The 27572-nt window shown below is 38.5% G+C and overlaps 1 protein-coding gene across 3 annotated transcripts; it reads left to right on the top strand.

Moving 5' to 3' along the window:
• ABCG2 (ATP binding cassette subfamily G member 2 (Junior blood group)) lies at positions 1-26869 on the top strand. 3 transcript variants are annotated; one of them, XM_026064819.1, is made up of 16 exons: positions 1-250; positions 6530-6742; positions 11488-11547; positions 12438-12552; positions 13727-13879; positions 14313-14470; positions 15271-15422; positions 15901-16005; positions 17567-17814; positions 20339-20421; positions 21545-21634; positions 22255-22379; positions 23550-23704; positions 24579-24668; positions 25378-25469; positions 25767-26869. In XM_026064819.1, the coding sequence occupies exons 2-16, from the start codon at positions 6537-6539 to the stop codon at positions 25915-25917; spliced, it is 1983 nt and encodes a 660-aa protein (XP_025920604.1). In that variant the 5' UTR covers positions 1-250; positions 6530-6536; the 3' UTR covers positions 25918-26869. The 3 variants fall into 3 exon arrangements, with proteins under 3 accessions (XP_025920604.1, XP_025920595.1, XP_025920614.1); XM_026064810.1 differs by having other exon boundaries at positions 17564-17814; positions 25767-26868; XM_026064829.1 differs by lacking the exons at positions 22255-22379; positions 25767-26869 and having other exon boundaries at positions 17564-17814; positions 25378-25466.
• The last annotated feature ends 703 nt before the right edge of the window (positions 26870-27572 follow it).

The raw sequence follows: 27572 nt of genomic DNA, 5'->3' as shown, positions 1-27572 counted from the left end.
CCCTGCCCTCCCCAGGGGGGCCTCTGCTTCCCCCAGCACAGCAGAGCAGAGGCTGGAGGCTCCTCCCGGCCACGGGGAGGGGGCAAAACTGAGCTCCCTCCTCCCGGCTTCACAGCAAATGTGATGACACCACTGGGACTGCTTTTCTCCGCAAGCTGAACGAGCGGTTGGGACGACGTCCCTCCGCACAGTGGCCTTCCCCCCCTGCCACTGCCTCTGCCATCTCCTCAGCATTGACCACGACCTGCTGGTGAGTGAGTCTGCAGCGGCACTGCAGCCTTGCTATCGAGATATATTTAATTCCGTTTAACGGCTTTCTTCCTTGTCCGTGCGGTACATTAGCAAACGCGTGCTCTGCCACCACAAATTTGATTCTGCAGCTGTTTTTCGCCGACAGCAAAGCACAACATCACAAAATGCTTGCCTACCTTTTCCTGGCTTTTCAGGTAGTTTTACAGAGTAATTTGGCAAGAAGTTCATGAAAATACATTTTATAAATGGGGGAAGAAAGCTTCAAGGCTTAAAATAAAATCAGTAAAGCAGTGAAAAGTCAGAGTATTTTGCAGGAACTACCATATTATTAAGAGTTTGCCTGTGCGTGTTAATGTAGTGCAGGTAACCCACCTGCAAATGCCTGCACACGCACAGCGCTGTCTATTCAGTCCCGTCCACAAATCCGTAGTAAATTGGTTGCCAAATAACTTACAGATTGCCTGAATCGCATTATCCTCATTTACTCAAATGGTTTTAATTTCCTATGAATGCTCCTGCGAAAGAAGACTGTGTTGCCGTGGAGTAGCAGTACAAGGCTGTACTGCCCTCTCTGTATTCTCCCATGCCTTCGGTGGGCAGTCTACATCTCTTCAAAAGCACTGTATTAAAAAAAAAAAAAGAAAAAGGTATACTTATAACTTATTGGAATTTGTATTTATCTAAAACCTAAAATGCATATCTATAATACTTATTTTACTGTTTCAGCTAGCAGCAGATTTCAAGACTAAGCTTTGTCCCCATTATAAATAAGGGAAATAATAGCTTATCTAATAGTGGTGTATCTGGCATGTTCAAGTATGCTGAAAAAAACAGGTTCTTTTTTTAAAGGGTTTGACCCAGCTTCCATTAGAAAACCTTGCTGAAAGTTGCTTGGGGCTCTAAAACTCTGTCTCCCTAAGTAATTTCAATGCTGTCTTGAGAGATAAAATACTTAGAATAACTGGCTGGATTTTCAAAAATCAACTAAAATGCACTGCTGAATTTTGCCATTTGAAATTTTACTACTGATCTACAAGGTTGTTTTTCTTTTTGAAAGCAGCAGTCTCTCCAGTGCAAGAGCTTTGCAGGAGGATTGGTAGCAATGAGTATCACTTATCTTTTTATWTGTACAAAATACCTTAAATATTTTTAGTTAAACAAATAGTTTTACTAAATTTGCTTGAAAAATTCCAGATATGATATTGCTGTGGCTCAAGTAGGTTTAGATCAGTGTAACTTTACTGTATATCTTGTTGTTTTTTTACCATTGTATATGAGGGGAAAATAAGACTTTGGACTTTCCAAGTCTGGATAGAATACACAGAAAAGTGAGTATAGGGAGGATTTTGTACTCTTTGGATTGAAACAGTGGGCGAAGAGATTTGATGGTATTTTTTAAGAAAGCAGTTTTAGTTCATACTTAGCAAAAGGTTAAATCTCAAGATCGAATATTTCACAGTTTTCCAAAGGCGCTATTTTGTCTTCTGACATGATAATGTTATGAGAGATTACAGCCATTGAATTTCTGCTTTGAAAGATGGTAAAGGGCTTTTACTTGTGGATAGCTCTAGTAAGAATAAAATGGTTAACAATTAAAGAAGAGTAATGAACTACATTGAAGACTAAAGGGCCATTACCTTTTTCCTTTTCAGTGGTTGAAACATCAACCATCACGAACAGTATCACCACAGAAATTAATATGACGTGAATATTTGCAAGCTGTGTGCTTAATTTACAAGATTCATGTTGGATCATGTCACATGAAGAAAATTTATTTAGCATGTTTGGATTACAAAGTTTGAAAATGTTTGTTGTTTGTTTATCCTATTGGCTATGGAAATTAAGAAATTAAGATATTAAATTAAGAAATTCAGATACTAAATTAAGAAATACTACTAAACCACTAAAGCAATTTATGAGACTGAAGATCTCCAAAGAAAAGGTTTTTCTATTAGGCTTTAACTGAAATCAATGCTGAAATCATTGGCAATAAAAATACTTCAAGAAGATCTGGGAAAACAAATGCAGTGTGTAACATCCCCAAAGAGTTCTTCAATTTTATATTTAACTGATGCAAAAATAATGTATTTTACCCACAGTTGATGTGATGTGGATATGAAACACTTGGTTTACCATATTATCAAATACTTCTGAATCCTGCAGCTTAAAGCATTTTGATCAGGTACCACTGATGTGTTGGTACTTTCAAAACACCAATATCACACATTTTCATTGAATATGCTGGTCATTTCCAAGCTAAAGTAGATATTTATACACAATTTGCAATGATTCTAGGCAGCTTAATTTCAGGAGTTTTAGTTTGCGTACATATTGATTTGATTAACATTTTTCATGGCTATTTCTCTGTCCTGCACATGTTCTGACTTACATGTTTCATAACTATATCTCATATTAAACTTGATAAATAAGTTTTAAACAAGAACTAGAGTAATATTTAAAAAAATCCATTTTTAAGGAACAATGACAAACAGCTAAGAATTTTACTAGCTTTAAAGGAGCATGCTCCCATCTTGCTATGGTTCAGTTTACTGATAGATCAGAAATGGGAAGGTTTGTTCATAAAATACTAAAATACATATTTCACAGTGAGTACGCATCCCTCCCCCGCCCCAGTAACAAAAAAGGTCTCCAAAAAAGAAAAGCAAATTAAAAGCCTGATCCTGGTACACAGCAGTTATTTCTGCTGGTAGCTCTTCATCCTCTTTTAGTGTACTATTAGCTGAAATCCTGTTAGAAGAATCTTCATTCTTGGAGGTTTTCAAGATTCAGCGAGTGTTGGCGATAGTCCCACTTGAAGCAGGAAGCAAGATTACGTGACTTCCAGAAGTCCCTTCCAGCCAACATTTCCAGAATTCTGTAATTCATTTTATCATCCCAAGGAGTTGCCATAATGTAATATAAGGCTTACTTGAGAAGAGATGTAGGTAACACAGTTTTCACGCAGTGACTGATAAATAGCTATTCAAATTTTAAGCAAGTGAGTATTTGTAATAATTTCTGATTTCATTCTGTGATGAATTCCAGTAGTTCTGAAAGTGTACAATATGTTCAGTATTAACTGAAAATCTGAAATAGAATTTTTTTGAAATCAATAAACGGTATGGTATGCCCACAAATACAACTTGGTCTGTGTGAGCAGCCTTCGGGAGGGATTAACAAAGCCACTGAAGCTGTGTCTTCCGCACACACCATCACACTGTGCCACTGCGATCAGCATATGCTCATTATAGCATCGTGTGCCGTGCTGTCTCGACTGAAAGCTGCCGGGAATGGATGCCTTAAAAAGGGGTGATATGAAAGCACAGTATTTTTCTCCGGCAGATTTGTGCAGTCATGGGCTAGGGCCTTTCTGAACTTGAGGTTTCTTTCAGACTGCTGTATTAAATAGCCACTGAGAGACCTGTCTACTGTGGATGTGTCTAATCGTCTTGTAGCTGATTTATATATCTAGCTTCTAAAATGTTCTGTGGAGAGAGTTACATAATCGAATCATAACTTTATTGGTAAATTAAATTTAACTTCAGTGTACAGTGTGCCAGTCTGTTCTGAAGAATGACTCTATAAAAATAGGGGGACCCTGTAATTAGCAAAACAGTTTGTGATCCTGTGTTTATTGTCTGCCAGTGATTACAGACTAAGTTTGTTTAATTGCTACATGAGAAGTTTGTTTTCTAAAAAGTATTTCTGAAAATTCAGTACAAGTGCTAAGAGTTAACTTTTTATTCTGGTCTTAACAAAAAAAAAAAAAAAAACACAACCAAACCAAACAAAAAGGAATTTAACTACTCTATCAATGATGTCTGAGGTCAGACTGCAGTTCACCCTCCCACAACTGCACAAGCTATGTTTAGTATGCTCGTAATATTAAATCATTAATGCTGAAACATTAATCTGGGAAAAGTTGTAGATCGTGTAAAACAGTGATCTAGATACATTACAGATGTAGAGACATATCAAGGTTAGAGTCGCACTCTCTTGCGAGGAATTTTGCACTCACACCATGCTGTGGGCTGTCCAATAGTTCAAGGGATTTTGTAATGTTTTACCGGGGTGTTTGCTCTGTGGTTGAGTGTTTGCTACCCTGGCTGACACGCTAGCAAACATCTGCTCGGCATATGGTGAAACATAAAGTGAAAAGTTCTGGCTCTAGTTCTGAATGTATAGCTCTGCTTCACCAAAACATCCTTTTAAATGGCAATGACTAATGCCCAGCCAGATCAGCACAAAAACTAGTATCTAACTAGCCTTACAAGATGAGCTGCTCTTCTCTAGGCAGACAAGTCTTCTCTGGGACAAGTATCAAGGACTGTATGTGGTTTATCCATAAAAGGCCTCAGGCTTTAAATTTTACACATTCGATTGGTGTTCAATTCACTCAAAATCCATTTTAGCTTAAATTAAAAAGAAAGCTAGTCTCATTATAATTATACTTGGAGCACAATTTCTTTTCATTTTAGGGAAAACTGGGCCAAGATTACTGATTGAGTGCAGAAACATTCACACCCTACATTTTGGCTGGCATGGGAGACTGTACTTTTGTCAGAGGAGGTAATTTTCTGCTAGTTTTGGGATCACATTTTTTGGAAAACTGATGAACAAACCTTTCCATGCAGATACGCCTGTTCATGAGACTAGTGCTAACCAAGAAATTCATTCAGCATGTCTGAAAAGGACTCAGTTTGTTTTCTTCCTAAGCAGTATAACCATGCTAACATATGGGACTGATCTTCCTAAAGCTCCTAACTGCTTATCTTCCCTCTCTGTTCCCCAGGACTGCTGGATTATTAACATTTTCCCTAGTGACAATTAAAGTGATTAGACTCAGAGAAGTCAAGTTGATATGTAAGGAGAGGCCAGATCATCTCAGTTTTTCTGTGCCACTTAGGTCACACGAAGGGGACCAAGGCCTGCACGTACAAGAGCAGTCAGGGATTCCTCGGTGGCAGGCAGGTTGTGTTTCTCAAAACTACCTTGCGGTGGCCTTAAAGACAGGAACCTGACTGAGGACAGGAGGAGAAATAACTTTAGTTATTACACAACAACTCTCTGCTATTGTTTACRTTAAAAACAAATCCAGCCAAGAGAATTACTCAGCAACCATGTCAAGTTGCTTATTCCTGTAGTCTGAGCAAAATTATTTTGATTGAAAAAAAATAAAACAAATTTCAGGTTGTGTTGTTGTTGCACAGGAGTGCTAGAGGTAAGGTGGGTATCTTCACTTTCAAACCATCCATTTAAAATAGTATCTAAAGGGCAAACTCTAAGCACGTTCAGAATTGTAAAGACCAAACGTTAGAATGTAAGAAAGCCAGGTCCTTTGGGCTCTCACAAATTTTGAGCTGATCTTTCAGTGAGTCACCTGTTGTATTTGTGATTTCAAAAAAGCTTGCAGAGTTTATTTACAAAACTTCCCTCTCAATGGCGGCCCTCCAAAGAGAGTATAATGTCAAGCTAAAACCCACTGCAAAAGGCACCTGCTTGCTTGTAACTGGAGAACAGGATGGGGAGGGACCCTTCTAACTCCCTAATACAACATGAGCAGTAAAGCCACACGGCAGGCCCAGCTCCACATCTCCTCAAAGTCCTCTTAAGGTTTGAGTCCCCAGGCCCCAAACTGCTTGTCTGAAAGAGGCCAAGAGGGACGTCTGCAAGGCCCACAGCGGGCCCAGTGCCTGAACGCTGGAGCAACCAGATACCCACCATCCACGGGTGGAGTTCTCATGGCGCATACAGTGGGATGAAGGGTCAGGCACGCAACACAGGACACAAGAGCTCTTTGCCTACCTACCCAGAGCCTCGTGGGCTCTTAAGACAGCTTTGGCTCTACAGCCTTAAAAATGCCATTTGAATGTTACAGGAAGACTTCTCAATCTGAATTTTGCACAGTGCTCTGACCAAAGTGAGCAATCTGCAAAAAATGCAGCATGCAATTGTGCCATTAGATAATATATATCCCAACATACACATGGTAAAGGGCCTGAATTAAGATTCCATAAGCAACCTTAATGATGGCATTTCCTGAGTGTCCTATAGTTCTTTTCTTTTCTGTACTCTCCATATGGGGCTTTTTCATTTTCTAGGCCACTGCAAAGAGGACATGCAAAGCAGTGAGCATGGATGAAGGGAAAGGACTTTGTGAAGTGGAATACTACACGTCCTGTAGAGCATTTACATACCTGTGGCTGCGCTGTGCTAAGACATGTCTTTCTCAATACTAATCTTTCTTTTTTTTTTTCTTCCTATTTTTCATTTACAGAGGAAAAATGGCAGAAGGCCAGTCACACATAAGTATTCAGATGTCGGACTCGAGCACAAATGGCAACCCTAGCAGACAGCAGTCCTCTCCAGACTTAGCCAGCAGAGGAGGGAGCACGTTAACTTTCCACAATGTCTGCTACCATGTGAAGATGAAGAGTGGGTTCCTGTGTTGTAAAAAAACAGTTGATAAAGAGGTTTTGAGAGAYATCAAGTATGTATTTAAACTTCTCTTTAGAGTATATGTATTTTATTTCTGTTCTTGACAACTAAGTCCACTGAAGTCACTGAGCCACTAAGAACAACGTACAGAATTCAGTCAACATTTAGAAAAAATATATACATATGGTTGCTGCACATTAGCTGCCAGCTCACTGTTACGCTCTTCTTATGTGTGTTATAAGATTCRGGTGAGGCCCCAGTGGTCCACAGTTGTTACAGCTGAAGCACAAAGCTTGCAATGCTAAGCCTTGCTTCTCCCAGCCAGCATATCGGCCACTACAGTACGGTGGCATACAAGCTAGTTGTGTTGCTTTACCCTACCTGGCCAGTCCCCCCCTGTGACGTGGTGTTTAACCGAGAAACAAACATCCTGTCCTGCGTATTTGTGGCTCCTTTCCTAAGACGGCAGTTCATGTCAGTGGGACAGGAAAGACCAGTGCAAGTTTCACATGGCAGGTCTGGAAAATGGCACGGTCATGCCATTGAAGACCACTGGCTGCTATAGTGAAAAATGGAATATACACAAATAAACCAGTTTCCTAAGGATCTGAAAAGTCAGAACAACTGATACCTTTTCTGGGCCACAGAATTTGATTGTACTGATCCCATGAAACTTCCTACATATGAAGTCATCCTATGTCATGCCCTCACCCTGCAAGTGAAGTAAAAACTGTACATACCACAGGGAGTGAGGACAGACAGAGTGCAGCAAATGTTCTGGGATGCTCCATTCTTGTAAACTCAATTCAGGCTACAGACTTCTACATTATAACCTATGATCACCTTAAAAATCTACTAGAGATTTCAGTAAAAGCAGAATCTATTAAAAAGGCAGGCTTTCAGAAGGTTACTTTTTTTTGGGGGGGGGGGTTAACTTATAATGTTTAAGGCAGCAATATAAACCAGGGTTAAATTAACTTTGAGGGTATGTAAAGTTGTTGTTTTGGGGGTTTTTTGCACAACATTTTGCATTACTGCTATATAAGACTCATGCTGTTATATGGCCCTTGTTCCATAATCTGTGCATAAGGTTTGCCCATTCACAGTTACATAGTTAAACTGAGTGGCAAGTACTTGTACAACATGCTGTTCCCAGCTACCTGTGACTTTCAGCTCCCTAACTCCAATTTCTGCCTCAAAGATTAGCCCTTTCGTATAGCTGTCCTGCTCTTTGCCCGTGCAATTTCTTTTACCGTTTGCAGTTTCTATACCTCCTAAACACGGACTAGTAAAATCTTTACAATAATGTACAAATCGCTCAAGGAGAATAGTAACTCAGTTGGCTTATATTAATCATTTGCAATGGTGTGAGAGGAAGACTTATCTTTTAGCTTGTTGTATTAAACTAACATTTAACACACATTACCCCTCCCCTTTTACAAAACACATCTGCATTTGCTTCATTATATATGGTATTTTGTATTAAAATCATATACTGCATATATATAATGTAAATGTTTCTTCATCTGTGGAACCAGAAGTTCCCACATTAAGAAATTACAGGAGGAACAAATATGTTTCAGAAAGTCTGGGAAACGGTGAAGGAAAGAAAAAACAAGCCTCCTGTGTCACGTGTCACTAGACCATGAGAGGAGCTGTACTGTGCCAGATCCAAAGCCCTGTGCTTGGGGCTCTCCTTAAATGGGAGCCATATCAAACTTCTCACTCTTCAGTGTCAATAATTCACATCTTATAAAAACTGAAACACTGAAGAAGCCCTCTTCCCCAAAAGCCACACTCTGTCAGGCTGCTTGTAAGAAGTAAAATCTCACAAGAAACCAAACTTAACAGAACCCCCAAATTGTCATGTTATATACRGGTTTTTACATCTAATCATGGGATCTTAAAATTATGACAGTCTCAGAAGATAAAAAACAATAAAAGAAAGTAAAGTCTCTTTTTACATTGAATAAATTCTCTTCCAGTATATAGGCAATGTTCTGCATAAAAGATAAGCCTCAGAAAGATTCCCCAATATATACCCTCCAGGCAGCAAAGCTAAGAAATAATTACAGTTTTAGCCAGTTTTCCGGCTAACATACTCTCAGGTATGCCACATGAACAACAAGCTACGTGTCAAGTTTTTATAAAATTTCTACACAGGAACATAGAAGTAAACTAAGTCTGGTGTTCTCAGCTGGCAGTGAAAACTAGGTAATCTCTGTATTATCCCAATTAGAAAGATACCACTGCTTCTAGTACCCAAAATATTACATGAGGGACTTTGATACTACACAGTAGATCTTGCTCCTGCACTCCTTTCTCTTACAAAACTCATACCAACATCAAAAACAGACCTGCCACAATATAGACTAGAATACGCTACATGTTTGGAGGCTACACAAACATTAGGCTTTCTGTAGCCATAACCTGTCTTTTAACTTTATACCTATTGTAATTACACACTGTATTGCTTTATGCATCCCGGAGTGAAGGTTTTATCCAATAGCTATCCTGAAAGACAGTATTAAATGTGTTTGACATTTCCTGCACCAAACTGCGAGTTCACACAGAATTCCTCTGATAACTGGTAGGTTCGTGTATTAATTATTAATAATTAGACCATGACTATTTTAATGTGGTTCACATGGAACCTAATAATGACCTTAGAATGCTTTTCAAACATGAGCACTTAAGAGGGATCAGGCGATGAATTTTTTTTACAATGGGAAGCTGCATGGCTTTTTTTTGAAAGCTTGTGGGTTTCTTGAATGATAGTATTGCTATCAAAACAGATAAACTGAGTGGAACCCTTATGGATCATTAGTGTATATCATTTCCTAGGCTGAACCTGGCTGCTTGCTTTTCTATTTTAGGTTCTCTAATGTAATGCAAGATATCTGAGTGTGATAATATGCTTTGGGGTCATCTTAAAAAGCTAGAAAATGCTTTGTCACCCAGACAGTGACAGCATATGAACCACTGGGTTCAGCTTAGTAGCTGGCTGTCCTCAGGATCCACTTTGATAGCTCGTGCTGCAGTGGCCTTGAGAGTTCAGAAAGTAGTCTACAGTTCATCCCTGATCAACATTAAACAGGGTTGAAAACATTTCGGGATCATTTGTAATTTCAGTGTCTTTTTTAATGTGTTTTGTTGAAGAGTTTCAAAGTCAAATACTTTTCTGAAGCTGTCTCGGACATTATTAGCAAGCAACATTCGTATATGGCTCAGAGGGGAAATTCTTGCAAGTTTAAAATAAGCTATTTAGTTATGTAGCTTCTCAAAGTTGTGCACGAGAGACCTTGACTAGATTAGCTTGACTCCAGGGAGGCTTTTGAGATTATTACAGTCTTGAGAGCTCCATTTAAAGATAAATAAAAAGCATTTGTATGGAGATCAGAGAACAGTAAATTTGTAAATTGTGCAGATACACATATATAAACTTTTTTTTTTGAAATCTATTCAGATGTTTTTTCTTTCATGCCATAACCTGGCCTACAAGGGTTGGATTCTCCCTTTCTAGTTTCTTTGCACATGATCCCAAGGTTTTTATGGTGTCTGATCCATAACTGAAGACCTGCATTTAGGCTCTATAGAAAATCAACTATCTTATTAAAGAAAGCTATCAAATCAGTATGATGTGATCTACTTTGTTAAACGCAGGTTGTCTTTTATCCCTGTTTTTCCATTTGTTTTCATAACTTTACCTACTCTTCCCCTAAAAAACGGTTCTAGAGAGTGGCACGTTACTGAGGTTAAATTAATGGAATTTACTGCCTCGATCATTTCTATCTTGGCTTGCTGAGTTTAGTAGAAAAGTTGAGGCTTCTTGGTCAAAAGCAAGGAATGTGACAAAAAGCTGTTAAAATAAATGGGAAGCAATGATGGATAAAAGACTTTCAGTTTTTCTGTCATTTCCAAATTCCAAGCCCTTCTGCCAGTTTTCTAGTTTGCTGTAATTCAGTGCAAATTTACTTCAGCTGAGTTACCTAGGCTCCATCACCCATAACTTAACGGGCTCATTTTGCTTTCCTTTGGCTGGAAGCTTGCTGATGCCCTGCACAACTATTTATATCGCATACAACAATAACTGTTTAGGCAGCAATCTCTACTTTTGCATAGTCAGCATGTTACTACAGTGCATAAATCTAGTATTATAACAGACAGGCATTTGTATGTACAGCCTAATTCTTATGTACACAAATGCTTGTTGAGTGCAAATTTTAGGGGCAGGTGAGGCTAATTATCAATGGTGCCTTCATATGTTCCAGCAAACAAAAAGAAATGGCAGCAGTATTTCCATATACTTGTCTCGTTCTTTATAACACAAAATGGCTGTTTCCCCAACTAAATACTTACTAGCCACTTCTATCTGGCTTTTGAGCATATTCTTTAAAATCGGGTTCAGAAAAACTATTAAGTCCAGCTTCTTTAAATACAGACAAGTCCATAATATGTTTTGTCTACAGTGAGCTGCTAAGAGAATAAAATTCTCCAACTGAATGTGTTTAAAGCAGGTATGTGTTGCTTCATGTCTAGAGACACAGCGGGGAAAACGCATGCATACAGGTTTTGCTATTTTTTATTACAGTTTTCTGTTGGTTTTCGTTATATGAAGATTAGTTCTCCTTGAGTTCAGAATAAAAATTACGGTGGAGTTAAGCAATTACTGTTTGTCATCAATCAGATTCATTACTTCCAAAAGGAATGGGATGCAGAAGGTAGTTCTCCAAATAATTTAAACTAGCCGACCAGATGCAACAGTAAGAGAAGAAAACCATCAACTTTGTCTTACAGTGGCATTATGAGACCAGGACTGAATGCAATTTTGGGACCCACTGGCAGTGGTAAATCTTCGTAAGTATTCTCTTTGCTCTACAGAGAAATTACGCCAAAGAGAAAATGAACCTGTACATATTTAGCAGTAATGAACAAGACTTCCAGGGCAAGAATTTGGTTTCATTTATATCTGTGCAAATCTTACTAATTTCTGAGAAATACCTGAATTCAGAAAACAATTAGCTTAAGTGGCAAGTAAGTAATTTTGTTTCTGGTAAACAGTGTACTGATATGCTATCTTTATATATCATTCTAGGTAAATCAGAAAGCTTACATTATTAAATGAATAATGAATTGGGTAAAAGAGCAAAGGAAGTCTGGTTTCCAAAGCAAGTCTGTCACAATCACTACTTCTTAATAGAGTTAGCAAAGGCTGTGGTGCAAATACTCATAAAAAAGAAGTTCATTAATGGGAATAAGGAAAAGCTTCAAACAGAATCTGTGCTTTACTGGATACTCGAAGATGTGTTTACAAAAGGAACCTTACTCTCTAATGTCTAATAGTTGAGCTTACACTCACATATGAGCACACACATATGGCATTAATGGCATCCCTCTCCTTTTATATTCCCTGAATTTTTTCAAAACTTGCAGGACTGCCATCTTGGAGACTTCCAACAATCTGCTTAATTTGGCTGAAAATGGCCAACAAGTTCAAAGGTTGTAAGGAGACAAATGACAGAGGCACAGACACACAAACGTGCTGTGAAATTGCACAAATCTCATTTCCTTAGGAGACGAGAACAGAAGAAACTCTGCCCTTGAAAGTTGCTGGAGGTTTTTCTTTAATAGCAGATTTTTAATATGGAGTGTTTGTATGTAGCTGTTTATTTCATGAACAGGCTTTGGTGTTCAGGGGCCTCAACTCTTACAGACTGATTTTATAAAATGACTGACTTTTCTTCTAGTCTACTTGATATTTTGGCTGCAAGGAAAGATCCTTATGGGCTTTCTGGAGACATTTTGATAAACGGAGCTCCTCAGCCTGCCAACTTTAAATGTACCTCTGGATATGTAGTACAGGTAAGTAATTTGATGTCTTTGTGGCTTTTATTATCCCCTTCTGACTGCAGTTGTAGGAGACAACAACTACTGTTGCAGTGTCACAAGTAACTTGCCTTTATCAAAGAATCAAGGCCTGTGCAGTAGCAGCTCTCTACACATCTACCTTCATAGGGAAAGAGATTCTGTGTTGTTTTTGGATCTCTGTCCTTAATATCCTACAATAAACTGGAGAGGATGCTTTGGATATTTTCCCTCCTTAGCAAAACCATCTCCTTATTCTTCATTTGTGGGAACAGTGGTAGGCTATCAGTATGCATGGAGTATTTTCCAGGTATAATGCTTTCTGATAATATACAGCTTGTCTCAGCTTGCCTGGCGATCATGCAACTACCTCTTGCTCTGAGAAAATCTTTTTCCTTCCAAGGTGGGTGGGGGGAGAGAGAAACAAGAACGATAAAAGGGAAACAACATCCTTCTCTGCATTTCTTTGCCTTCCCAATTGCCTATGCTCAGCAGCGTGCTTGTAGTTTACAAAGACCTACGGAGACACATTTGTGAAAACCCCTTATTAAAGTATGGTCAGCATATTATAGAAAAGTAGTCTCTCAAAACAAGCGTAACTGTCTAAACTTCTTGCATATTGAGAGAGAGATTCCCTTCATAAGAGATGAGCAGTTAGTACCTAAAATATCTACCTTCCTTCCTCCTTTGCTGAAACCAGCTCAGAAAACCTTCACCCTACCCTGTATCGACGCAAACTTTCTTCTTCTTTCTTCTCTTCTGCCTGCTTTTATCTGCGGTCAGCTGAGGCTGCATTAACAAACACATAGTGATAACAACCTGCTCTTTAGCTCCCTTTAGCCCTTCAGTATCTCACTCTACACCTCCAAAAAGCTGAAAGCGGTAAGAATACATCAGGGGTAGTTCTGTTTATGCATTTTGATATCACGTGTGACAGAGGATGTTCCTATATTGCTTTGCCTTATAAATAAAGGCAAATAGAAATATGTGCATGAAATCAACTGTCTGCTATGACATTTAGGTGTTAAAGTTGCATCTTACAACATGTTCTAGCAGTTGCTACTGTCCCTCTGCATGCAAGGACAACGTAAAACACACATACAAGTAGTTCTAAGAGGAGGAAATAGAGACTGTAAAATGAACACCAAGTATCTGCTTTTTGTTTTGGAAGGATGATGTGGTGATGGGAACCTTGACTGTAAGAGAAAATTTCCAGTTCTCAGCAGCACTCCGTTTGCCGAAGTCAGTGAAGGAACAGGAAAAAAATGAACGAGTTAACCAGATCATCAAGGAACTGGGTTTGAACAAAGTGGCAGATTCCAAGGTAATGGCATGTAAACGTGCTGCTTAAATTGTCAACAAATACTAAATGATGTATTTAAATAATCAAATGGCTCAATGTGGCAGGGTACATAATGTAGAACTAAATAGACTTTCAGTAGCACAGGGATACGTAAAACCTATATGGCTATCTACCCTTATGGACTCTGTGCTGATACCTCCATCATTATTACACTACGGGGAAGGGGAAAGGTAGTCCGTGGTTGGAAAAAAGTGAATACCTCAGGTGATATTAATGCTAAGGAGTGGCCTGTACGTGCGGCAGAGCCACCATGAGGCAACACCTACAACCATATCTGAGAGCGGGCTCAAAATTTCTCAGAACTCTTCCGACTTGCTGACGTGTTGGTAGGACACTGTTCACTAAAGTACTTTGATATCAGATCAGATGACAAGAGTTTCTTGTTTTGTGTCAGGTTGGCACCCAGTTCATCCGTGGTGTGTCCGGAGGAGAGAGGAAAAGGACAAATATTGGGATGGAGCTCATTACAGATCCTGCCATCTTGTTTTTGGATGAGCCAACTACTGGACTTGATGCCAGTACCGCTAATGCTGTCCTGCTGCTCCTGAAAAGGTGTTTGCCTCAGAACCAGCTTCCTATTTTCACCATTCAACTCTGCTAAATTTCCATGGTATTTTACTTAAATTACTGTTAGACTGAGCAAACAGGGAAATCAGACACATAACTGTTTCCCAGTGAGCCAAGATTGTACGGGCAGTAGAAAAAAGGCCGTATGAATTCTCTCACTCCAAAGCAGCTACTCACAGTAGTATGCAAAGTGTCTTGCTAGAAGCAAATGTACACCAGGACTGTAATTTGTGAGTGATAACTGGGTTGTTAGTTACAGACAGTTAGCTCCATTACTGTAGGTGACAAAAAAGATTAAAATGCCTGTTGTACAGTCTGGTAAGGTGATGGATTTTAATATTGAGGGTAGTTAACACACAACTAACTTTTTCCCCATCACAAAATCTCAGGACTCTCTTTGAGAAAACAAGTACAACACACTCTCTACTTCCAAGTTTTATATCATTTTGCATTTCATACAATCAAAGAGGGCTTAAATACCTCTCTCCAGAGCCTTCCGTCTGTCTGAAAACCTTCCCAGGTTTTGAATCCAACCTTTTTGGAATTTGTTGGAGATTTGTGAATCTCCAACAAGATTCACAGCTAGAGTAAACTTTCTTTTTCACACAGACATTATAAATATGACCTAAATATTTGTTCTGCATCTTTTTTTTTCTTTCCCCCTTCCCTCCCCCTTACACTAGATTGTGCAACATAAGGCTTAATTGAACTTGTAAATTCTCTATCTAAATTCTGAAAGGATTTGCAAAGCTAGCCTCTCTGTTATTCTTCCCTTTTACATCCAGGATGGCAAAACAAGGAAAAACAATCATCTTTTCCATTCACCAGCCTCGGTACTCCATATTCCGACTGTTCGATAACCTTACACTGTTGGCGGCAGGGAGGATGCTGTACCATGGGCCAGCTCAGAATGCCATTGAGTACTTCAGATCTGTCGGTAAGCTTTCATGGGTAACACTAGTCACAACAGTGACAACTGAGAGGAAGATCTTTAGTATGCAGTAACTTGAAAATATGCCAGTGGCACTTGACCAGAATTGAATATAGCAGGTACTAGCAAGGCTGAGATTTTAACAAGCTAAGCTTTTCTCCTGCTGTTCTATCTCATGACCCTTATGTGTGTTTGAATGATTTGGCTGACTTCTAAGCAACTACTAGTAGGTGCATTTTAATTAGGTACGTTTCAGAAGGGCATATTGTCACCTGTCACCTTGCTTTCGTTGACAAAGAGAGCTGACAGTGTTGTTAATCACCTGGGTAGTCTCTGACTTTGGGAAGCCTGCAATGGTTACAGTGCAGGCTACTCAGTGGGAATAAGGGCATGGCCGTGTCACGACAGCCAGGTACCGATGCTGTGCAAAGCACTCTGCCACCCGCAGACCACTTGCTTAGGACTTGCAATGCTGTCACTGCAGGTTACGAGTGTGAGGCATACAACAACCCTGCTGATTTTTTTCTGGACATCATTAATGGAGACTCGACTGCCGTGGCAATGAGCAAGATAGCTGAAGCTAATGCAGGTATGAATCACAGCGATGATTTAAATTCTCACAACATGTGTTATGCCAGAATGTATCCAGTGCAACACAGAAAGATCGCTTACAGGTGTCACACACAACAAGTAACTGTGTTGTACGTACGTACATTAAAGAGTTACTTGTATGCATGCAAGTAATATCTGTTGCTGATCCATGAAAGGCAAGTTAAAAATGGCTGCTTATACCACCTGTTTTACCAAAAAATACTGTTGTTTTAGGGATAAAAGAAAAAAAAATCCATCCTAAATCCTTGTTATTTGCATATGGAAAACAGATAGGGTAACCTGAAATTAATACCAAATTTACATACATCCTTATTACATAAAATATTCCTAACTATGCAGTAATAGTTTGCTTCACATAATTAGCTATTTAGTAGTTCACCATTGCTATCCATTTCTTCATAAATTGATCCATATATTTGTGCGTCATGGTCAAATTGCTAGATGTTAAGGAGGAAGGAGTCTTTTTCTGTGTTGAGTATACATCTGGGAATTTAATGAACTGTTTTATTACGATTCAGCACAGAGTGAGTTTCTTTCATCCTTAAGGCAAATCAACTAAACGCCAATGTAATCACAAATGATATATCAGGACAACTATTTTGGTTAGAGACATCATATGATTTAGCTATGCTTTACAGATTTTACATAATGAAATGGCTTATCTACTATGAAATTACCATTTCCTACCTCTGACCAGGGTGGGAATAGGGACAGAGACAGGGGACCAGTGCAGCAGCATCTTTTCTCCTGATGCTTCCCTAAAGCTGAGGCACAGCTGAAATTACCCCTAGACTAACAAACCAAATCTCACCTACATGGAACAGCCATTTTTTTTCATGCTGCTTGTTGTTACTCATTAATAGCACACCTTACTTTCATATGAATTTAAAGGGAAATGAAATAATGAATATGCTGTGTGCCCATGCACACAGTTGCTCTCTATCTTTGCCAAGGAAGCAACTAGCGTTTTACAAGAATACTAACTGTGTTTAGGGCCTAACTGATGTTGTAGCTGGCAACACATGCTGTATTTTTCATCTGAAAAGCACTCGCTGGACTAGAGCTGGGAAGGAAAAGAGCTCCAATAGAAGTTCACTTACAACAGACTTGAACGGGCTGAAATAGGCACATTCATAACCTGGTTCTAAAAATCTAGGGGGTCTATGATAACCTCAAAAGGTCTGAGAAATAGCTCATTTACAGAAAGTCAGGGGAAAATCACTCTCTGATTAAAAGTCAGCTGGCTGCCAGTTTTAAACTTTGTTGGCACGCAAGAATTTGCCAGTTCAGTCTGCCATGAAGCCACTGTCTATGGGTAGGTTGCACAGACAAATACAGAATTTCTGTTGAGTTTTGCTCTTATTTATATAGTCTTTTGAATCACATGCTTTGAGACTGAGTGTAATGAATCACTTGAACTAAACATGCATAATAATTCTTCTCATTCATTAGTAACTCTTACATAACTCTTTCAGCCTAACTCCTAAAGAATATTCCTGTGGATTCAGTAAGCAGTCAAATATTTATCTTTTCAGCAGAGAATACTGAAGAACACATTGACTGTGATAAAACTTTGGCAGAGAAGTTAGCAGAACAATACTCCAGCTCTACCTATTACCAAGAAACAAAAGCAATACTAGAGAATATTTCTTTGGGAAATAAAAAGAAAACAAAAGCAATTTTCAGACAAATTACATATGCCAATTCCTTCTGTCATCAGCTGAAATGGGTGTCCAGACGCACATTTAAAAACCTGATTGGAAACCCTCAAGCCTCCATAGCTCAGGTAACACTGTTCATGTCCATCGGTTTGTGCTATATGTTGAGTTTACTCCACTTCTATATTAGATAAGCCACTGGGGACAGTTTTGCCTCTTGATATTTTGACTAAAATTAGCATCTGAACTAAGAGCGTTAAAGGTCTGAAAATCTGATTCATTAGCAGCTGTCCTGGATGGTCCCAGTTGAGCAGCGTGATGGACTGCTCAGTGATTTTTTTTTACTGCTTAAACATCTCAGGAGCCAAGGTCTTTTTCAGCAGTGCATTTGGCTCCTATGTTCCTTCCTTCCTCCCCACTCACAGTCAGTAGATTATTGTGCAAGTAGTTTCACACATTTGCTCAGGAACATCCCTCAGGCTCTCATCTAATTGTCCAGGCTTTGCATAGTGGCATTAGGCCTCAAATCTTTCTCATGAAGGAAAGTTAACAGACTACATTTGTACGTTTAAACTTCAGCACACAATTAAGTGCTGGCAGTTGACTCAAGTATAGAGATATTTTCACAGTCTTGCAATGTGCATATCATTTCATCACTTGATTGTTCATAACAATTATGATGTGTTCTGAAAAAGATGTCACGGAAAACACGATCGGTTCTAACATTTGTTAAGACAGATGAGCATGTTATACATAATTGCCCGTTAGCGCTGCTTTCTTAGAAGAATCAACCCAGCGACTGTGAATTTCTTTAAAGCTACACATTGCCTTCAAAAATAAAGAATACCTGGTTGACTTCTTCTGAAGAATGACTAATCCGTAGGAATCCCTAATTCATGGGCCAAATTCTGTCGTCTTAACACCAGCAAAACTCCCACTGGAATTTTAAGCAATTCTGGAGAAGCCAACAGAAAAATTGGTTCCATGCCAGCGGTATAAATTTTCCAGATCAAGATTTATGTAATGAATGAACAAAACAGCCAGCATGGAGAGAAAATGAGTGCAGAATCCCTTAGGTTAAAAGGCTTTGTGTATGTGTATGTGTCTGTACGTTGATATTATGGAGATCCGTAATAATTACTTTGTAAAAGCTTGACCTTGTGACAAGAATTATACTCTCAAGGATCTTATAATACCCCAAGGTTAATGGTCCTGACTTTTTTCTCACAATCTTTTCTATCTGCTCACCCTCATTACGGAGGGATTTTACATGCATTCTTTAAGTGGTACACAGTTCATTAAGCCTTGTTCGTTAATCTGCTCCAAATTGGTCTTGATATGATCCTTGCCTTCCACTACAATTGGCTTAGGGGCGGAATTATCCCTGGCATTTGGTCCTTTCGGCAAGATCTTAGTGATACAGTACCATGAATCAAACAGTTTATGGTGTTAAGACTCATGCATCGCTCAGGCTTAAAACTGACAGAACTGCCTGATACTGTTTTTTTTCTGAGATTTTTGTCATTTGTACTTAGTCTTAAAAATTCATGATGTACAGACTTCAGTCATTTAAATTATAACCTTGAGGCCGCTGATATGTTTGCTATTTAAATTGTGATACAGACTGCAAATATCAGTATGCATACATCCTGATCCTGATATCTTGGCTCATGTTAAAAACAATCCCATGAATAACATCTGCAATAGAATCCAGCACTTATGCACGGTGGAACGTGAAAATAAACCGTCACCCCCAACAATGCCGTCAGGAAAAAGCGCTTTCATTTTTAGGTGCCAAGCTCAAAAGTAGCATTTAGGCAGGTTCAGAGCAAATCCCACAGTAAACGCTGCACTGAAGAGCCATGGTTAGCACTAGAGCTATAGGATATACTTGTTACTGACAGCAGATTGTGAATCACCAGTTGTCCCAAAGAGTATGAATGGTCGAGAGTACCAGTAGAGAGAGAAACACTGCAGTGTGTCACCGATTAACTTAGTAGTGATGTCCAAGAATGGATGAAACGGGGATGGCGGGGAACAAAACGAGGCTGAGGTGATTTAATGGTGGGGCTTCCTCAGCGCAGAGGTTTTATTTCCTCTTTCTACCCTCCTCCCTCCCCAACCCCTGCTAGCTTCCTCCTCCTGTTATTGGTGCTAGCACTCACTGTGCACTTCCAGAGCAGTTCTCTCAGGTCAGAAATCTGGCATGGTGTGGGGGTAGAGAAGAGTTGTAATATTGCTCCAGGAACATGTTTAGTGCCAGTGGCACCACAGAAAAGTGAGCTATCAGGAGCAAATGAAGCTCCTGTAGTTTCCCTCCTTTCTAAATTTCCTTCTGGTACCTTGCCTGTGCTTGATGCAGAAGTTGCTGGCTGCTGCCAAGAGCAGGAATCAGGAGCTGCTGTGTCYCACAGATACCTCTCCAAGGATACTGCGATGCATGAATCAAAATCTTACTTATACTGTAGGTTGCTAACCCCTCCACTGACTGCCTTCCCAACTTGGATTGCTTTTTCCCTAGTCATCCTGAGTACATTTCCCGTTAATCTGTACTCACCRGCTGAATATTTCAAAATAATTATTGAAGCTCTGAACTTTAAAAGCAACAAGGATAAAATTTTTCCTTTTCTTTTTTCTTTTTTTTTAATTTAGCTCTGTGTTACAGCTTTCCTGGGACTCATYGTAGGTGCCATTTTCTTTGGAGTAAAAGATGACTACACTGGTCTACAAAACAGGTTAGCCAGTTTAGGTACTGGATATCCAAAGATTTGATAAAATGCTCTCATTATGGTGATAAGATGATAATGAAAAATTTGGAGGCTGAGAAGAAACCATTGAGCTCTTTATCACTACTCCCTTAAAGCAAATGCCTCTCTTCAAATTAGGAAATAAAGTCACGCCTATGTCAATGACTTTGAGGTGAATATGTCCTTCTACCTATTGGAAGTTCTCTGCAGAATTGAAATACAGGGGTCCAATTCTGCCCTCTTACGTTGTAACTTGGACAAGCAGTCAAAGTGAAGTGAGTGGTGCTACTTGTGTAGGATGATATTCTTCAGTGCCAGTCAGATTGCTGAAAATGCTGAACAGCATACATCATATTAAAAATGCTTACTTTATCATTGCAGCATTTTAACTTATTTTCTGCAAGTTTTCCCCAAGATAAAAAGATTAAAATATAGAGACCTGGCTACTTAAACTTGGGTAACTAAAGCTTTGATCTTGCARCTGCTTCTGCATACACACTTCAATTTACAGCAGTAAGCCCAAAGGTGCGTATGAAGCTAGGTTTTAAAATGATTCTGGCCTAAGTATGATTTTGACGCCTGTATGTATGTAACCTTACAAATGGGTTTGCAACTAAGAAAGCTCTAGGTTCTTAGACTTAAAACACTACATAGCATTTAAATAAAAATGGTCCAATTTTAAATTGGATGTGAAAGTGTGAAAACAAAGCGTTTAATTTTAGCAGAAAAGGTGAAAACACCTTCTCACATTGTTTATTCAGTTCCTCGTAGTTTTCATCAGACAAGTGCCTYGCCAACTGAGAATTTTTAGAATAAGTGCCAGTAAAAGGAAATTTAAATGAAAAAAATCAAGGAAAATCAGTTCACTTTTCAATTCTTTGACTGTATCAAAGAACACRCTACCTTGCATTCTAGTAACAAATACTGTGTGTACATAGCTTCAGGCTTGTTATGGACCCAGATGTGTAGCTAAGCCTATTCCCATGGAATTCCRTGGGACTTCACATACTACTGAGCTCCACACACTATGGTCAGGTCAATATATGCCATATTGTAAAAGCTACTGAATATATCACATTTTTAATACAGCTTACTGTTTTGCTTTCGGTAGAGTTGGTGCGCTGTTCTTCCTGACCACCAACCAGTGTTTCAGCAGCATTTCAGCTATTGAACTCTTTGTTGTGGAAAAAAAGATATTTATGTAAGTAAAACATACAAAAAGGTTAACGTTGTCTATTGTTAGAGAGATTTAATTTGGATGCTTATCTTCTTCCTGCTGTAATAAATTGTCATTTAACTATGCCTAATGCAGAGCTTTCTAATTCTTTCATTATTACTGCTCATTGCAAATGTATTCTTTTAGCCTGTAAGTGAATTGTTTGCAAATCCACTCAAAAATGGTACCTATGATTGAGAGCAGCTCAGAGTTTGAAATTATTAACATATGTAGGAAAAAACCCTGAAAACCCAATTAGGTATTGATGAATAAGTTTGTGACTTGTTACTGAAGTTAGTAAATACTGTCTAAATGGATCCTTTAAAGCTGTACAGATTATACTGTACAGAAAAGAAAAATAATTTAAGCTTAGCTCTATTTTGATAATACAAAAATTTACTGAAAATTATGTGCACAACTATCCAYGTTCATTTGCACATGAAAATACTACCATTATTATAGTATCTTGGTGGACATTTGCATTACATCCTAGGCATAAAAGACCTCTTTTTTTTTTTTTTTCAATTTAAGTCAGCTAGGTGAAAATAATTTTAGTTTTTTTAAATGATTAAATTTGTAATATGCTGCATATATCTGTGTTCCAGACACGAATATATCAGTGGGTACTATAGAACATCTGCATATTTCATCTCAAAGCTGATGGCTGATTTAATACCCATGAGGACTTTACCAAGTATCATCTTCACCTGTATAACTTATTTCATGTTAGGCAAGTATTGTCTCCTAAAGTTCCATTAACCCCCCTCTGTAAGAACAACACTGAAATAAATCAAATCAACAATGCACTCACATTTTATACATGTACATATATATGTGTGTGTGTTTGGGGGATATATATWTWTTTTTTCTCCCCACTCCCTCATCAGCGTGGCACTGGTTATTGTGCTTGCTGGATGGAAGTCTCTGTTGCTTTTAGCATACTATGCAATTTACAGGATAGATACACTTTTAAAGTTTTAAGTATTCTCGTCTGAATCTGTGAAATGTCCCTAGAAACAACAGTGTCATTATYCATACTAAATAGGTTTGATTTATTCCTTTTCATTCATGATTATCATAACTTTCAGTGACTTTTACAYGATACTTTTTCCTTCTTGCATGTTTTGCAAGAATACCTATCAAAGGAAAAGTTTTGTTRTAAGAACTCAGTATCATGTGAATTGCTATCAGCTTGTGCCTTCTGGTGTGCGAGAAGGCTTTGAAAATTGCAGGCATCAACTTCTAGAACACTAGAACATCTTCAAACACCATCCTCCAAACATGTTCCAGGCAGACCATTTTCCTAGGATAAGGTTTCATCTAATAATACCCTTTTGTGATGTCCCAAAAATTTGAAAGCACAAACAAAATTAAAAAATAATCACAATTCACTCTGATCAGACTTTKCTTTCCTGAAGAACAGGAAACAGCATCAGCAAGAGGCTCTTGTGAGACTGCTAAACTGGGGTGAGCTGCTACCAAATCTATAGCCATGCAAAGTCCACTCTCTRTTAGGAGAGCTGTCTGCTGGAACCTAGTGAAATGCTGTATAATTGCCACTTACAGAGGCTCAGTAGAAGTTGCTGCTTTGATAGGAAACTTGAAACCATGGTGAATCCTTCACCTTGGCCTGTATGGAGTACAACTGTAACTTCTTTCTATTTCTCTGCAAATTCTCTCTGCTGTTACTGCATTTATAAGCATATTCCTTATTCATCTTGTCCATTGCTGACAGGGCCCACACAAGTATCACAAGTCTCACTGCACTCGTGGGTCTCAATGGCATAGCCTATGTTGTCAAAATAAATGTATTATGTAAGCAGGATGCACTATTTATTTTTGGTTATGGTACAGCTTTTGGCAGGATCATACTGAAAACCTTCTTATTCTGATCTTTAAGGTTTGAAACCAACAGTAGAAGCCTTCTTTATAATGATGTTTACCCTTATGATGGTGTCCTACACAGCCACTTCTATGGCACTAGCCATTGCAGCAGGACAGAGTGTGGTCGCTTTGGCAAACCTACTCATGACTATTGCATTTGTTTTTATGATTGTGAGTAGCATTATTTATTTTACTAGACAGAAATCCTAGCTGCTACAGAGTTCAGCTCCAGTCAGAGGTCTGAATTCTGCAAAAAGACTGTGGGGTTGAGTATGTTATATTCTGATTTGTCCCTCTAAAGACCTTGAACCTGGGGTTGGGGGTCTAGGTGTGAATGGGAAGGAGAGTGGTTCCTCTGCTGTGTTCTCAGGGACTGGCAACCTGAGCACTGTCTGGAAAGCAGAAAAGTGGCTTAGAGCAACATTTTATAACTCCCCTTTAGCTTTACCAAAGACAAATTTGGCTAGCTGAGAATACGACCAGTAGTCTCCTGCATTCTGAGACTGCTACTTTACCTATCCTCTTCAGCTAGCCATCAGACATGTTCCAACTGGACAACATCCTCAGCACTTTCAGGGAGAAGACAGAAACCACAGAAACAAACAATATGGCATGTTGAGCCATAAGCGAAAAACAAACAAACAAACAAAAAGGTGCCTCAGACTCATGGCACACACAAGCAAAACAGAGTGCACACCTCTAGTGGCTCCATGTAGCTACAATCCACATAGTAAAAGCAGACAGTTCATGTGAACAAATGTGGGACCCACTAGACAGGAAGCATCCACTTGTAACGGAAGAGCGAAAGCATTCCCAGTTGGTCATTTGGGGAAGAGGATCTCAAGGGGTACGACGCAGAGCTTGATAACAGAAATTCTTCCGCCCGTTCCCCCTGTCCCATTGTTCCACTGGAAGAGTTTCTTCCTGTAGAAAGGCCTGCTTTTTTTATCTGAAGAAGCAGAGTCATGAGCTAGACTAACACATGTAATGGCATGTTTGTTTTTTTTTAAATCTACCTTTTCTACTCTGTTTTCATTGCCTCTAGATTTTCTCTGGGTTGCTGGTAAATCTAACGAGCATCATGTCCTGGCTGTCCTGGCTCCAATATTTTAGCATACCTCGATATGGAATGACAGTAAGTGCTGTATTTTCCTATGTACCGAGTTCAAAAAGATTTGTTAGAGAGGAATGTCTTCACTCRTGATAAAATTCCAAGTTTAATGGATTAATGAGAAAAAGGTAAGTTAATTAGATATAGCAACCTTCAAATTTAATGTCATATCTTGAAAGAAAAAAAGAATTCTAATCAAGTAGTACCCACTGACTAAAAGAGCTAATTTCTGTCACATGAAAACAATTCATATGAGAGAGTCACGCAAAGTTAAATAACTATTGTCTTCTCTTGTCCATCAGAACATAATTGGATAAAAATGCTACAGAATAAAGAACAATGCTATCACAAAAAATGTTTTTTTCTCTTTGCCATCAGTCAAACAAAAATATGTCAACCTGACAATTTTTCTCCTATTTTTCAATAGTTTAAGTTATGGTGATGTCTCATAGAGAAATTTGGKCTTGAATAYTCCTGTGTAGAAATAATCTAATCTAGGTGAGGTGTTAAAGCATAAAGACACTCATGCATTAAATTGTGTGGACTATATACATTCTTCTCTTAAAAGAAAATGAACGATGCGTCTGTGTTAAAAAATGTGGATTTGTCCAAGATAATAAATAGTGATACCACCACATTTTTAGGATAAATTTGGTTTGTATTTTCTCATCTTGTTGATTTATCATTCCTTTACTACTCATTTCTGTTGTCATTGTTTCTTTTATTTTAAAAGGCTTTACAAATTAATGAATTGAATGGTCTGAACTTTTGCAACAGCAGTAACACCACAAATCTGAATGATAATTGTCAACAGACAAGCCAACCGTAAGTATTTTGGTATATTAAAATGAATCCCTCCACAAATAACTTACAAAGTCTTTGAGTATTAGTCTGTTTGTGAAATATTCACTGATCACCAGCAAAATCTGTTAAGAGTTTTCAGCTTCCTACAAGAAACTGATTGTAGCTAGAAGAAAAACAAAATTATAAATAGAAAATAGTACCTTATCACAAGCATTTGCCTGGCCTGTTATAAATATGAAATCATGCTACAACTTCTAGGGAACTTCCTAAATACCTAAAGCAGATTGCCTTTATAAATCTGTTTGTATTTATCTGCAGGTGGTGTACAGGAGAAGATTATTTGAAAAATCAAGGCATTGATGCAAGTAGTTGGGGTCTATGGCAGAATCATCTGGCTCTTGCATGCATGACAGTAATATTCCTTACAATTTCATACCTGAAATTACACTTCATGAAGAAGTTCTCTTAAAAATAGAAATAAAAATGTAATTCACATTGTTTGATAAACTGACTGCAGACCTGACTTGATTATTTTGAGAGACCTTCCTTTGTACTTTTGTTTCTGATTTCATAATTCAAAAATGTATGATTTTTGTATAGTATTAAATACTTAGTGTACTTTGCTGAAATATCCAGCATGCCTCAATTCTCTTGATTGCCATAAGAAGTGTACTACACTATTCATCAAGGCTAATCATAGTCTTTCTGCATGTTCTAGTTATAGATTTAAGAAATGAAACTGATACTTAATGGCTTAATCTGCAAAAATTGGTCCCATAATTTTACTAGCACCTACATTTACTAGCAAGTAATTCAGTCCAAGTAGAAGCAGATCAGCAGACTGACACAGCTGGTGCTGAGATCCCTACACCTACGTAGATGTGGGACAGAGCAGCACTGGCACAAGGAGGAATGGATGGGAGGCAATGTTCTCATTCCTCCCCGCTGCCCTTCTGCTCCCTACTCCCATTCTGCACAGATGGCAAGTCCATTTCAAGGACTCTAGTAATCTGGAAATCGAGACATACTTGCTGATTAGCCCAAACMCTAAATTATCTGCAATGTGAAAATGCATAATAAAATGTGTCTCTCAGGTATTATGTCTTCTTTCTACCTTATTTCAGGAAGGTAGAGGTTTCCATGCTTGTATAGACTACTGCATTACTAAAGGTGATACACTGTCTGGAAGAATAGCTAGTTTTGACAAGCCACAAATGAACCACAGCTCCAATCCTACAATCGACAGTGACAAAGGTGTCTTCTATATCCCAGGTCATGTCTTATGTCCTGTTCTATTCAGGGAACCATAATTACTCTAAGGTGTGTTTGACTGATGTCACCAAGTTTTTCTAACCAAGCCAGAGTACTGGAAATACTATTTTTTAAATAAAGGTGATATTGTACTTTTTAAATCTGCCAATTTGCATAATCCCTGTATTTGTTCCTTCTTGAAATTTTCTCTTATTTTGAGCACCTGCAACAAATCATTTTTTCTGGCTTTAGGAGTTCTGTTATTGCTGCTATAGGGCATTATTATTTTTTAATGCTGACCAGTTTTAAATATGTATCTAATTGGGATGGTATTACATTTGTAACATTTTGTACATTACAGTAACTCTTTCTTGGTAGCCTAAATTTTCCCCTCACCATCCGAAGTTGAGATTAGTGGCCCATGATAGTTACATCTCTTTTTATATGTAACAGTTTACACATACATTAGCACTTCTAGCATGTATCTCTCTGCCCTTATCCATCCCCAGTAGTATTTCATATAATAATATTAGCTGGATTTTAAAGACTTATTGCTTAATTTTAGTTAGGTTCTATGGCATTCTAGACAGTCCTCCCTCCTCTTGGGTTTATTTAGGAGGTGCACATGTAGTACCATAACATAATGGAAAAACACTTGTCTGGTTATATTACCCCTCTAGTCTACCTGCCATATTTTATTAAAAATATCCAAACACTGCTCATCATGTATCCTGTAGATGACCCATTTTTCTCTTTGTATGAAACTCTGATGTTGCAATAAAACTGTATACAAGTTAACAAAAAACATCTTATCTCAAACTGGACATTCATCTGCAACCCTGTCTATGTCAATAATTAATCTGGAGTCAAGAG

Source organism: Apteryx rowi, unplaced genomic scaffold, assembly GCF_003343035.1.
Source record: "Apteryx rowi isolate R43461 unplaced genomic scaffold, aptRow1 scaffold_1018, whole genome shotgun sequence".
Taxonomy (NCBI): Eukaryota; Metazoa; Chordata; class Aves; order Apterygiformes; family Apterygidae; genus Apteryx; species Apteryx rowi.
The sequence above is the reverse complement of the archived record's forward strand: the minus strand, read 5'-3'. Positions and strand labels throughout refer to the sequence as shown.